The 15,685-nt window shown below is 31.8% G+C and overlaps 1 protein-coding gene across 1 annotated transcript in view; it reads right to left on the reverse strand.

The window, feature by feature from the left end:
* Window positions 1–342: 342 nt before the first annotated feature.
* LOC127725584 (xaa-Pro aminopeptidase ApepP-like) overlaps window positions 343–15,685 on the reverse strand; it is a 38,580-nt gene continuing 23,237 nt past the window's right edge. The window contains exons 15-23 of the mRNA XM_052232656.1: window positions 15,291–15,443; window positions 14,109–14,169; window positions 13,864–13,933; window positions 12,918–13,022; window positions 9,988–10,062; window positions 9,226–9,297; window positions 6,617–6,693; window positions 5,869–5,967; window positions 343–608 (exon numbers count right to left, since the gene is read on the reverse strand). Coding sequence (XP_052088616.1) covers window positions 438–608; window positions 5,869–5,967; window positions 6,617–6,693; window positions 9,226–9,297; window positions 9,988–10,062; window positions 12,918–13,022; window positions 13,864–13,933; window positions 14,109–14,169; window positions 15,291–15,443 — 883 coding nt within the window. The 3' untranslated portion in view covers window positions 343–437. The remainder of the gene's footprint in view (window positions 609–5,868; window positions 5,968–6,616; window positions 6,694–9,225; window positions 9,298–9,987; window positions 10,063–12,917; window positions 13,023–13,863; window positions 13,934–14,108; window positions 14,170–15,290; window positions 15,444–15,685) is intronic.

The following is a 15,685-nucleotide window of genomic DNA, read 5'->3' on the forward strand; positions in this document are numbered from 1 at the left end:
AAATATTGAACAATTTTGAAAAAACTAATGGCCTGATTTATAACAAAACAATTTACGAATGCAAATATGACACACTTGAACCAAAGACAACCACTGAAATACAGGCACCTGACATGTTTCTATGCAAAATTAAAAGCATCATGAAACAATTATAAAGGTTTGGTTGGAACATAAATATATATGTCAAACATATACAATTCCTGCTAGTGAAACTTGACATACAAAATCATCCGAAAAAGAAATGCAAGTTTGTTTTTTAAGCAAATAAACATTTACATTTACAAAAAAATCATCTAAAATTCAAGATATATATATTAAATGTTGAAGACACGACAAAACATATTAAGAAATTTATTCATTTATTAATTTTTCTTATTGTTCGTCGTAATATATTTAAAACTGAAGATCATTTATCACTAAATTATATGAATATTTCGTCATAACTCTATTTTCGAATCTTTTTCGTAAAAGCTATGAATGTTATGATGTAAAGACACGGGCTGTACTCTTTTATAAAGCCATTCTAATGCAATATTATTATTTTTCTTTTTCAGCAATGGCGAAACCTTATCCCAGACTTCTTTGTGGTAACTATTCATCCAGTCAACCTACAAACAAAAGAACCATTGCAAGTAAATGCATAGAAATTTTGATTAATATCTTTCAATTTGATTTGTATGTTGTGCAGGAGAAATATACTAGTTTAATAAATGATTATGATAACTGATATTTACTGTATAAATGGTATGATCAAATCAGTTCTAATACGAATAAATAGGCATGTGCTATACTGATGACGTCGCTCTTAATACAGTTTTTCGGTCCAGTCCGATATATAGTAGGGTGCCCAGTCAACGAATTTGATCGATTTGGGTTAACGGAATAACACACGGCTGTATTTTTATATCACTGGAAAGAGGAGAACAAGCTTCATCGAAATATTGATGTCGTAGTTGTCTTCAGTGGTCAAGATTTTCTTAAGTTTGGGTCAAAGGTCAAAGCTAAAATTTCAAGGAAAACGCAGAGTCATGTTAAGACAGCTGGCCGCCCCTACATATATGCGTTTATAGCAAAATCAATTCGAATAATTCAAAGGATTATAACTATAGTTTCTATATTTAGGACTAATTTGATATTTCTGTTGCTCAATAAGGTTCGAGATTGACATTTGTACTTATAGGGTGCACATTTACAAATTTCATTCAGCTGTTAAATAACAGTGACGTTGACCTATTAAAATTTCCAAATTCGGAATTTTTACATAAGATTCGATACAAGTTATCTCTTGAGATGTTTTTTTAGATATAAACATTTATAAGTTGCCCTCCCAAAATATTATTTTCCGTCTTTTGATAGAAGGTGTTCGTAATGATTTTCTGGCTAAATATCCAATTTTCTTTTGGTGAGTGTGGAAGCACATCAAATTGTACTTGGTTCCAAAACTGGTGTAATATTAACGCAGACTGGATTGAATTAGCAGGTCTGAGTATATATCTTTGCTTTATAGATATAAGAAAACTGCAAACGGTGAAAAAGGGGGAGGGTTTCTGTTAACGTTATGAAAACAAAATGACAATTAGAAATAGGTTATTCACTCCATCTAACACACTTATATGACGTATTGAGCACAAATTGACCTATAATTCACATGAAGTTAAAGATTATCTACAAAAAAGACGGTTATGTACAGCATCGATGTATTTTACAAACACTTGTCAACAACATCAACCTAATTAAAATATAGATCTCTGATTTCGTTATCCTCATATGAGCTTATATATACGAGCACGCGAGTTAATATAGATCAGAATTTTAATCAGATTGAAATAACATAAAAAAATTGCCGAAGCTAGTAGAAGCTATTACATTTCATTGTCTACTGTTAAGTTGAAAGCGCACCAACCAGGTTTATTTTAAGAGAGGTAATTTCAGTTGTTCTTTTTTAAATTGCATTCGACACAAGTCCCACAATGCAAGGAATACAGAATACAACCTAATGGTGGCGACGGCAACACCGTAAACTATTTGTATAGCTTTATATTTCAGATGGTAAAGAAATTGGATGATTCATACTTTGTATACAGATCCATTGTTACGAAGTTTTCGTCTGTCATATAATCCTTGTCCTTGACCTCTTTTTCATGGTTTAGTGAATGCAAAAAAACTGTATGATAAGTTCTAGGATAACTATATTTGGTTACTAATGTATGATATCCTTGCAAGGTCTACATGTCCGTCAGACATGATTCACCTGACCTTGACCTCATTTCATGGATCAGTGAACAAGGTTAAGTTTCAGAGGTCAAGTTCGAATCTCAGATACTGTAAGTAGTGGGTCAAATATGTTTGGTGTATGGAATGGTAGCAAGGTGTATATGAAAATGAATACAGGATAGTTGAGGATATCGATGTGTACAAAAGTAAAAAATAAAATTTCGCACAGCAAATCCGCGGAAATAAAATAAGCATGCGTAGCAACAGACGAAAAAAAAGGTCAATCAGGAAAAAATTATCCAGCCGCCTTTTTATTTGTCTTGTCGGGGCCTTTTATATCTGATCATATAATTTTAAATTACCATTTTTTTTGTAATTGTATTACTTTCACAGAAAAAAAACCAAACATTCCAATTTGGAAAATGGTAGATAGATTGAACATGCATGCTTGGGACATATAGGTCATTGGCTTCAGTGGTTTGCTCGGACAAACGTATTGCCAATTTAGCTTTGAAATTATTGCAGTTATGTCTGCTGGTGTATATTTCATAGCACGAACGGTGGTACATTTTTGTTGTCGTTCACACCGAGGGGGATTTAGGTCGAAAACATCATGCAAGACCATAACATAGACTTGATGTCCCATATTCCGGATGTGAAACGAAACCGACCAATTTGATTCTTATACTACAATTATAATAAAAATATCTATTCAATAAAAAGTTTAAAGAGTTGAAAAACAGACACAAAATATATTCCCCCGAAGAAAATAACAATCTACAAAGTTAGCTGGCTATTCCCAATAAATAAATCAACCACACAACAACAAAAAATAAGAAATATTTTGAGTGACCACTGTCCTTAATGATCTAATAGTGTAAGCAACAAAATGATAAATGGCACGAGATAATCCGTCTTTAATCCAAGCCAAAATGTTGACTTAATTTGTGTTTTTAATTGTTAATTTCTTCAAAACGACTTTTATTTCACACACGAAATTTGGCACATACATGCACTGTGTCTTATTGCTTTAATTAGAGTAAAAAATGTCGTGATGATACACGTAATAATTTTGCTTTCAATGAAAATGTGGTAAATTCCGGGTAAAATTTCAGTCTTACAAATAATGATTTTCCTTTAATTTGCAAACAAATTAGCCGTGTGTTATCCGTTACCTTAAACTCGTTAACTAGAGGACTTTTTGGACACTGGGTAACCTACTAATAGTGAAAAGCCGCATTGTTCAATAGGATAATACAGGATATTCACTTCCGGTTGTAATTGTTTTGCGCCTCAACTTACTTTAGACGTATTTTACTGCATAACATACATTTTCAAAAATTATTTTGAACTTGAAATGACACGATAAAGTTTAAATAATTTTCTGTGTTTTGTTGTGATTTAAGACGGATACATAAGTCAGCCTTCCCGTTAAGGATTATCGATTCATATGACTGTTTCATTTCCGTCGATCAAAAAAAGCAGATCACAGACGGCAAAAAAAAAAACACACAAAAAGATTTATTCTTTCAATGTGCTTTATACAGTTAGATAATATAAATTGTATAATCTTGGATAGGAAATAATAAATTTCCTCAATATTGACAAAAAAGCATCATGACAGAGAAAAGACAAGTTTTCCATATGATCTCTTGTAAAATTGAGAATGGAAATGGGGAATGTGTCAAAGAGACAACAACTCGACCATAGAGCAGACAACAGCCGAAGGCCACGAATGGGTCTTCAATGCAGAAACTCCCGCACCCGGAGGCGTCCTTCAGCTGAACCCTAAACAAATATGTATACTAGTTCAGTGATAATGGACGTCATACTAAACTCCAAATTATACACAAGAAACTAAAATTAAAAATAATACAAGACTAACAAAGGCCAGAGGCCCCTGACTTGGGACAGGCGCAAAAATTCGGCGGGGTTAAACATGTTTTTTGAGATCTCAACCCTCCCCCTATACCTCTAGCCAATGTAGAAAAAACAAACGTACAACATTACGCACAGTAAAACTCAGTTTAAGAGAAGTCCGAGTCCGATGTCAGAATAGGAAACAAAAGAAAATAAACAAAATGACAATAATACATAAATGAACAAAGGACTACTAGCAGTTACTGACATACCAGCTCCAGACCTCAATTAAACTGATTGAAAGATTATTATGTACCTGCTTTTAAGTTTCTATTTATCGGAGATTATCTAATAAAAGTGTTATGAACTGGATGTTTCTGTATTGGCGTATATTGCCTTTGGTATAGATTCTCGATCAGCTGTAAAAAATACAGCAAACCTCGAATCTGTATTCGGGTCAATACAGAAACATCCAGTATTAAAGTTAAACTTAAGTATGACTTACATTATAAGGAGACAGAATATTTTTTATTTATTGTTCATCCGCATTTTATCTTTCATGAGTTTTGATATCATATTTTCTGGGCCTATATAAGTACAGACTTTTATATATAAATGATACATTTTGTAATCTACAAACTTTGAGATAAATAATTTAATCATTAAACTTTCTTTTCCTATTAAGGGTGTCAGTTAAGTATGATGTATGACAAGTGGGCAAGTGTTTTCTTCAATATTCCAACTTCACTCTCTGAATAATAAAGTCTTTTGTCTAAACATTGTAACATTGTAAAAGTTAAAGGACATTAACAAATTAATACTGTTTTATTAGTATGTTCGTTATGCACCTTTTGTAATAACACATGTTGAGAATAGAACACTACTTAAACCATGCCACATATCTATGTCCCTATTCTAAGCCAGGAACCATGTCAGTTGTTGTTTTATTTGTTGTAAATTATGTTGTAGTCCGAAAGAGAACGTGGTATTGACTGGTGATCTTTAATAGTCTCTGTTGAAGTTATTCAAAACTAATTAGGCTTCGGACGATTAATGGGCTGAAAAATTCTTCTTTTTTTATGGAGGGAGGGGGTTGTCATGAGAAGGATTTTGAGGGGGTTTGTGTTTGCTGTTTAACATTCGTATAAATCTTTTAATACTCATACCAGTCATTTTGGGGCCCTTTATATCTTGCTGTTCGGTGTGAGCCATGGCTCCGTGTTGAGGGCCGTACTTTGACCCATAATTGTTTTCTTTTTACACATCATTGTGACTTGGACGGAGAGTTGTCTCATTGGCACTTATACCACATCTTCTTATTTATATACTCAATACTTGTTTTTGTTTATGAAAGTCAAATTTCTTTATATATCTTTGCCAAGAAAACGTTGTTGATACATTATGAATTTCTAGAATCATTGTTTGATTGTTAAAAATGTAGCTTCTACTTCCTTGCATTATATATATTTGTAGATTAAAAGGCAATAGAAACCTAATTCTGTGAACTTTTTAAAGATGGAATAGAGAATGAATGCGGGGAATGTGTCGAAGAGACAACAACCCAACCAAAGCGCAGAAAACAGCTCAAGGCCACCAATGAGTCTTCAACGCAGCAGGAAAATTCCGAGCCCGGAAGCGGGCTTCAGCTGGCCGCTTAACAATTATGTATACTAGTTCAGCGAAATAGACGCCACACACTTAACTCCGAAACATACAAGTGAACCAAAATTTTAAAAAAACACACAAGATTAACATAAATAACTAACTAATATAACATTAACATACATTACTTACTTCAGATTGACTCATGATATCATAGTTAATTAATTTCTGTTCATATGGTATGAAGGTGACAGTTTCAAACTCCAGGAAATGATGAGATGAGATATTATACTGAAAATAAAACAAAATATTACCAAAATATACGGAAACCATTGGTAGCATGTTATCTTAGCAAAATGCTGGAATATATTAAGTGATCAACTATATAAGAAGTCTTAATAATAAATCAGGTCCTTCATCTTTATTTATGATTGGAATTTTACTGCAATGGTGTATCGACCAAGTAAAACGTGATATCGTGTTTAAGAGTATTCTCTTAATGTCGTACACCAGTTTTGGGGATGTCAATTTTGTTTCCAGATTGAAATGTAGAATGATCGTTATTATGTTTACAAATATTTCCTTCATTGTCTTTTGTTAGAATATAAATGAACAAATAAGTATTAAGATTTATTAGAAGTTTATTGCCTTTTCCATGCGTGTGATTCTGCAATAGAATATGTTGCGTCAGTCTTAAGGTGACACTGAAAGTATCGATTTGACTTTGCAGTTATGGGTGAACGTTTTAGTACATAGATGACGATATTTCAGCAACTGTAAATGTCAAGAACAGTAATTAATCCTCAATCCCACAGATAGGTTGGTTACTCCTAGTTGGTGAAGATGCTGAAACAATCATTATTTCATAGAGCTACACCGGATAATTTCTATATTTCTAACCGAGATTCTACAATATTAAATGGCACCAACACAACTGTACCTTCTGTTTACATTTTCGAACAATCATGACATTCTCTATTCTTATTCCGAAATATCCTTCTTCATAATACCCTGGTTCTGAAATATAATAGATAACTTTAAAATATTACTTTTATTTCATTTCTTTTTAGCAGTTTCAACCAGTCAATATACTTACCACATTAACATGTAACTTTACGATTCGTTACCATCTGTATGTAGGGCGATTAATTATGACAAAAAAATATCATTTACCGGAAAGAATATAATTTTAGAGTATATTTACAAGTTTTGTTCATTGGATAATAAGCATAACTATAACAATAATGTATAGAATAATACCGTAATCATTTGAAGTCTTATCATTTCTAATGAAACTTTGGCTATTTGACAATTCATAAGGTATGTGTACATTAAAGATTTATGAATTTCACGCGTTTCATAAATTTACTTATCAAATAATCTTACATCTGAACATATACAAAAACCGAAGTCTTGTTAGCCAAACGCAAATTTTTACACAAAAATCGAAGACCTTTAATCGGTAAAATTATATTAGACGACTATTTCCGGTATTTTAAGATCAGACTGCGAAAACATGTCGGTAGTGAGTTGAGACAGACATATCGTAGAGGTGAAACAAATTTGAGATGGTAACCGCAAAACATATGTAGTGTTGATTTCAGTCGGGTCTTTCTTATAACGCTGTTGGTACCTATTACTAAAGAATGATTTTGTCTAGCATAAATTAATCTTTTCATCTCAATAGTCCCCAATAAAACATCAAATTTCTATAGTATATGTATTTGCTATGTTAAGTTTAGACTGAAGAAAAATTGTTGTGAAAACTCTTTAGAAAACGCTCGACTGTATTGAATTTTTACTATTCATTCATGTAAATGAAAACATAACTTGAAAATCAAATTGTACACATTAAACTAAACAGCAGTTAATGACTAAAATACATGCTTATGCACTTGTTTATTCTTAAATGATGTATTCGAATATCTAATTTTACAATATTTGGAGGCAATATCATTATTTTATTTTGTTAATGAAAATGAAATAGCTTTAAGTTGTAAACTGATTACTCGTGTGAAATAAGACATGATTTGAAATATGTTATTCTCATCACATATTCAATGTTCACACATGCTTTGTTAACTCCTTATCTAAAATTCACAAATTGCAGTATAATCTGTTAACATTAGTCAAAGTGAATAAATACGTTTGTTGCATTTAAAATATAAATATTGCACTTCTAAGAAGAAATTCCAACAATTCATTTACAGAGGACCTACCATTGTTCATCCTCTGTATGTTGCTGGGGTCCGTGTTACCCAGTCTTTAGTTTTATATGTAGTGTGTTGTAGACTGTTGTTAATCTTCTTTTTTGAAATGGTATTATCGGTCGGTTTTTCTTTGAACAATGAAAAGTAAAATAACAAAAATACCGAACTCCAAGGAAAATTCAAAACGGAAAGTCCCTTATCAAATGGCAAAATCAAAAGCTCAAACACATCAAACGAATGGAAAACAACTGTCATATTCCTGACTTGGTACAGGTATTTCCTTATGTAGAAAATGGTGGATTAAACCTGGTTTTATATCTAGCTAAACCTGTCACTGGTATGACAGTCGATAAAATTCCATTATATTGACAACAATGTGTGAACAAAACAAACAGATATAATAGGTAACAATGTCAAAAATAGGGGTACAGCAGTCAACATTGTGTTATAATCTTAATCACTATAAAACAAACAAATATGTCAACAAAGAAAAACAAAAAGGCATATAGACAAAGCACATAAGCAAAAATAAAAAGACAGGAAAACAAAAAATGACCATAGCACAATAACACAATGGCAGGATGCATAAGTACCGAGCCACGTCAAAAGGATATTACCAAAACTGGACTAAACAGTAAAGGTTAATAATTTACAAAGACTAATAAAAGAACAAAATAATACGTAATTAAGATGATAAACAACGTCAGTAAATAGAATCTATACTTCAAGACCATCATGTATTATTTGTTAAGTTGATACGGAATATTTTTCAACAAGGTCTTGGTATCTTCCGATGAACCTTTTTAGAAAAAGAACGAAACTTTCTTTGACATAACCCTGGTTCATTAACTTTCTGCTCAGACACTGGTGACGTTTTATAATGTCTGAATAGCAGCTGCAAGCTCTTGAATACCGAATGAGTTGGGAAACGTATATCCCATATGCAGGTGAAGTTGGTATATTGCTACTAAGGTGAGGGAAATTGATAATCTCAAAATTAAAAGCATCTCGTTTGTCATAGATTCAAGTACTGAGATGAATTTTCATTTGTAGCTTCCGCCTTTTGTTTAACAGAAATGCCAAAACATGAAAAGAGTTTTTTTAGAAAGGTGTGTATAAGGCGAGTTCTAACATCATAGGTTGTTTTACTATTTCACTTTTCATTTATAGTTGGTTTTTTTTGGTATCTATATCATTAGTGCCCCGAGCATGGATACTTTGGTCAAAATGTTTGTATCCATTTACAGATCTATTTATTAAAAGAACACAGCATGAGATGAATCAAACAAACTGCATGAAATTGTGTTTGTAAATAAGGTTTTTAATGATATATATTTACCTGTAGTAAAACACATGTGTTCGTCTATGGGATAGTCAGCACTGGCTGGTACACGTTCTAATAGATTGTCATCTACAATACAAAGTTAGATTTGTCAGTGGCTTATCGACCCTGAACATATTTTCCTTAGAGTAAACATAATACTTGTTGCACCGATTACCGTGCCCACGATATAATTTTCTAGAAAAGCCACATTCGAGACAAACAAGAGGTAAGCCAAAACTCTAGACTGAAAAAAAATTGAATAACGAACATTATACTATTAGAAATTGATATCAGTTTAAGAAATAGAAATAATAAATAACTTAACTAAAAACATTAAATTTATAATTAAAGAATCACATATAAAAACAGGAAAAACATGATTCAACAAATGAAAACTGACTTTCGTAATCCTGATTTGTTGCAAGTGCACTTTGAATAAGAAAGTGAGAGTTAAAGCTTTTTGAAAGGCTTTCAAATGTTGAGGTTTAAACGTCCCGAATGAAGATTAACATGATTAATCCAGAAAACCGTTTTCGACGCAAAAAATTTATAATGTGTCTATTTCATTTACAAAAGAATCTTAATTTGATATAAAAAAAACTTGTTATTATCAATATAGTTTACACGTAAACATTAAATTATTACAAAGAAATTTATATTTGCACAACCTCTTCAATCAGTTTAGGCTTTAAATAAATAGAAATATAGATGTCATTACACTTTAGAAAATATTATTTGCAATAAATGCGTTGTTTATCCATAAGTATATCTACAAACCTCCTCCAAACAAACTTGCATCCAATTTTACATCGCTCAGGTGGGTTTCATCAATACATGAAATTGAGGCTGGTCCTTATTTGGAATATACAGAATAAAAAAACAGATAAAAACAAAAAACAAAATACAAATTATTCTTTTTATAATCTTTCCACATAGATTTCACATCTTTTGAATAGAAAATAAAGGTAAAAGTAGGAACTTCCGGTATAAATTGTCCATCATGGGGTCAAACAATAATAAAAATAAACAGGTATTGGTACTTTGTTTGTCAAATAAGGGAAATGTAAAGTTATCTCTTGTTTACCTTAGGTGTCTTCCAGCATCACATAATAGCTTTGTTTAAACTGATTCAATAAATATGGGGTGTTCTTCATAGTTTTACTTGAAATAAGGGAAAAAATTAGCTGCATGCGTTTTACATGTCATTACCAGTACCATATGGTAGGTAACTGACACCAAAAGTATGAGGTTCTAGGTGATATTCCATGAAATTATTGCTAAACAGTTACCACTATCAGTAAAAACAAGGACACTATTGGTTGACCTTTTCAGGGTCACAAGTTTTCCAAGACCCCAAATTAATCGTATAATGTCATAAGATAGGTTGATACAAATGTAACAATCTTTTGCCATAATTTTTCAAACATTTTGCTCCAATCTATATCTTCGTGTAACTCTGAAAGTTTCAGAGCACAAGCGATAACAGGCAAAGGTCAAATACTAGAACGTTAAACTGATGTTTTACCTTGAACCAAATTTCAAGGTCATGGCGCTCAAATTAAGATACCTTAGTTCTCTCATATATAACATGTTTCAGTAGTTATACTACTAATCAGCTTATTTTAAATGTAAAAGGGGAGAAAAGTCGTATAAGAAATTACAACAGCACTTCAAATAAATGTTTTGTAATTATTTAATGTCAAAACTAACATTTTACAGAAATCTTTTGTCGATAATTGTTAATGCTTCTAAAGAGTATCGATTACAAGCAAAGTTCTAAATTTAGAGCATGACATTCACCTTTGACCGTGACCCAAATTTCCTTCTAATGGATAGGACATCATCTCAAAAAATTCTGGGTCTGTACAATTTGTGGTTTATGGTTTACACTGACATTTATCTCGTGTCAAACGCAACAAGTGAAGTAACTCTTTAAAGAATAGACATGATGTGCACAGAGTCAAATGCAAACACGCAATCCCCGTTCGATATTATGTGACCAAAAATCTTTTGATATTTTGCAAAACAAAACAAAATTATTTATCAACAAGTGACAGAAGAAAAATATCATAACGAAATCAAAAGGTCTTTCATTTTTTGTAATGGTAATGTCAGTTCGTTTTCGACTAATGAGTGTACCCTTGGTATCTTCCGCCTCTCCACAGAATTAAACCTTTATATATATGCACTTGGTCTCATTTTCTATCGTATTTCCTTTCAACTGTGTCCTTTTGTGTTTAAATCGAGATAAACTGTCTAATTAACTGAAATTTTATCCAAATACAATATGTGTCTTCAGAAACCTATTTGTAATAAGATGTCTACAATCTTATGAAAAATAATTCGGTTAACAATTTACCCCATTAATCATACTTATTTACGACGTAGCAACTGGGTGGGTATTTTGAAAACTGCTAGAATGTTAAAAATGTATTATACGCAGAATTTTTTATGATTGATATTTGTTTCATTGAATAGCAACAGTTGTACATGTATGCCTATTAATGCCTCAATAGTATAAACAATACGTTCAATTCCTAATTGTAAACTCTTTCTTTCTCGCTTTTTACACAGACAATTGTTGTGTTGTGTGTTTCCTTTTCCCTTAATCTTTACACAATTTGCTTTATTTTTTAAATCATTCTCTGTATTATGGTAAAAAAATAATTTATATTTACTTTTGTAAATATATAGATCGATTTCAATGGGCAGGACATACACTCGACAATAAATGTACATACGACGTTGAGTAAAGGTGTTTTGACCTTCGTTTTATAACAAGATGTAGGAAATATAAATTACGTTTTAAACATTCTGATAACAAACAGCTGTCTACAGGTGCTTTTTGATACTGAAAAAACATCAGCAACAATACAGACCAAGTAATTAAAACGATACGATAAGATACGATACATGTGCGATACGATACAGTGAAAGATTCAATTCGATGCATGAACGATACGATACATCTACAATACTATGTAGTGATACGATACGATTGGTAGTACGATACGATATAGTACCAAATATAAAGCACAAAGCCATCATGCTCTCAAGACCAAAACTGTGAGAAGCCAAATATAAAAAAGCAAAAAGGATGTTAACGCAATACATGCGTCGTCTTAGGTCGACTTAATATAAAAGAGTTTCAGTTAAAAAAAAACAGATATTTTAAGAATTTCATAACCCAACAGCAGACAAACCCATTAGTTTCGTTATAAATTTTTCAAGATAAACAATGACCAAATCAATATTTGGAAATACAAAAATTCAATATAGTTCAATTAATTTCAAATAGCACAATTCATTAATTGTCTACTCACTACATCGATTTAGTTTTTGCTCTTTTGTACCACAGCAGCAGAGAGTGCAAAGGTTTTACAAACGAGAGAAATGATTTTCAAAGGAATCACCTTTCTACAAGACGCCAGTGTTAATATATGATGAAAAAGTCTTTTTTTTTAATCATTTCAAATTAATTACATACAAAGTGTAGACTATGAGTTTTATATCTTATATTGTATTTAATATTGGGACTTTTTGGTGTTGTATCAAACAAAAGTGATGAATTTAGTTTTTAGACTTAGTGTGATGTAAACTTGAAATTATCGCTCCACTGGTAATACCATAATACCTCTACGTGATTACTTTTTTATACCAAAAAAACATTTAATAATGAAATTAGAACATTATAGATAATTCGATACCTTCTACTACTGCTCCATTATGAGATATACCATGACCTGTTTCGTGCATATAATCAACGCCTACTTCCCATAAGGGTTCACGTGATACGGCGTCTATTGCTCTCCCTACAATAACAATATATTCACATGTCTGTTTTTTCGAGCTATTTTTCCTCTAAGTTATATAGAAAGTCACAATAAAGCTTAGATTTATGTTATAATGCTGTAATACCATTAAGCAAATGTTATTAATCGCCAAGAAATTGTCCTTCAGTAGGAATAAAATAAGAAACAACTTAGAATTAAAATTCTTCGGAGATCGGAATTATGAGGGAACTTCATGACATTAATAGGATATACTAATTAACAACTTGTTTAAAATCTCTCGAGTAAGATCTAGAGCTTGAAACATGACGTAAATTTGAATGTCTTTATAGGCCAAAAGAACTGAATACCAAAAAGGAAACTGATGTGCGTTTATAAAAAAATTTCCGTCGTGAGAATAATGTTTCTGCCTTATTCTTGCACGAATACCTGCTTTATTTTGCCATTCGATTTAAAAATTGTTTTGTATGACAGTATTTCATTGATCATGAGAGATTGAAGAGATTACTTAGTCTCAAACAATTGCATCAATGATGGTCACGCCGCATATTTATTCTTTAAAGTTTTCGAGTTTTAATATCTAACATCAAATATAGTAGACCTCTATTCAATGGATAAGTAGTCTAGCTTTTACTTGGTAAATCTTATATTTATCACTGAAAACTATTATGTGATTTGCAATGCATAACTGCCAAAATATTAGCTGTTCTTTTGTTTTATTATTTCCATTGGAATAGGATGTCTTCATTTAAATAATTTGCTTTACAACAATTATATTCCTAAATAAAGATTCAAAGAGAACATTATATTGCTTCATTATATACACGGGGGTAAATAAAAACTTTCAGTTACATGCAGTTACCTGTTTGTCCTACAGGAAATTTCAAATTCGACAGGTTGATATGAGCCATCAGAACCCTTGTATACATTTCCTACAAATAAAATAGCTCAGTATGCCACTATGTATATTATGAATGATGTATTCTCAAATCAACAAATACTATAACATTATTTCATCATCGTACATTTTTGTTATGCAAAGACCTTTTTGTTGTCTTGTCAAATTCTTTGTTTAATGACTTTCTAGTACATCTTTTAGATAAAAACCTTTTCGTGTTCTGTGGCATTTCCATAGTGAAAGGTTCTTGTTAGATCACTTGTTCCATCTCTAAAAACCAATAAATAAATACATTTTAAATATCATTTTATAATCAGTAAATGTATCGATATACATAATACATGAGAATGAAAACCGGAATTAACAAAAATATTAGACAGCAGAACAGACCACGGACACTCGATACCTCCGGAAAGGAAAAATATACGCACAAGCAAAACTACATGTAATAACGCATGGTCAAGATAGCATGACTGAGTACAGACTAGGCATAGAGTTTTGAGGGATTAGAAAAGATAACGTGTGCACAAACCTCCCCTTTTGCTTAATTAGACCCTATGTCGAAAGTGTATAACGCCCAATAAAAAATCTGCACTGTGTACATACTAACAGGATGACCAACAAGAATACATGCACTGTCGTGTTAAGCATACCCCTACTCGTTCTTTAAAGTACCGGCAAACAGAAAGTAGGTATTCGGCAAATCTGAAAAAATGTCCACACGTTACAACTTATCACTGTGTATCTGCTGACCAATGATGCCGTTCTGTTTAAAAAATTTTGAGTTCATTCAACATATTGAAAAATTCTAAACATCGGCAACAGGAAGTATGTATCTGACAGATCACACATTACAACTCATCACTGCCAAGCTATTCACCAAATAAAAAGTCATTCTGTTATGAAGAACCTGTGAAAAGTGTGACAGAAATATTTGTTGGAAAAAAGGACGTACAGACAAGTTAAGTCCAATATAGCCCCTAACATCTTAGATTTTATGTATGATAACTTGAACATATTTCTGTCTGACATGGCTGCATAGTTTTCATAGGCAAGAGATCCCTGACTTAGGACAGGCGCAAAAATGGGGTGGAGTTAAATTTGTTTTGTGTGATCTCAACCCTCCACTATACCTCTAGCCAACGTGGAATAAATAAACACACAGCAATACGCACAGTAAAATGTATATTTTCTTCATTTTATATTTGTCTCTCTAGCGTTCCTGTAGGGAAGCATTGCGTGTAATGAGCTGTGATATTTACTAAATACAGATGAGTAAGAATTTATTATATTAGTTAAAAGAATAAAAATGCTAAATAAGAGAAATAAATATCCTTTCGTTTTAATACTTTAACTGCAGAAATTAAAAGCTTGTAGAAAACAACACTTACAGATACTGTCCGCCACTATCTTGATTGAATATTTCTGTTGTTGTTATAGCATGATCTGTTTCCTCGGAAGGGTGATAACGAAAGTCAGCACCTCTGTGTCCGCTACCGGATAACGTGTTAAAACTTTGGTCTCTGTATAGACTCAGCGACCGACTACAATCATGAAAATGACAAAAAACATAAAAATTTGAGTAATAAACATTTTTGACATCTTTAGAAAAATAATTAGAGACACATTAAAATGTAACATTACTCCTTTTATCTATAAACCATTTTCCTTTTTTTAACAAAAAAATTAAAATACTGTTTTTTTCATTTGATATTTAAATCTGAACTATAATGTTGACTAACTAGAATCTACGAAGCTATATCGTTCACCCGATGTCCATGAATAC

This window comes from Mytilus californianus, unplaced genomic scaffold, assembly GCF_021869535.1.
Source record: "Mytilus californianus isolate M0D057914Y unplaced genomic scaffold, xbMytCali1.0.p SCAF_15, whole genome shotgun sequence".
NCBI classification, from domain to species: domain Eukaryota; kingdom Metazoa; phylum Mollusca; class Bivalvia; order Mytilida; family Mytilidae; genus Mytilus; species Mytilus californianus.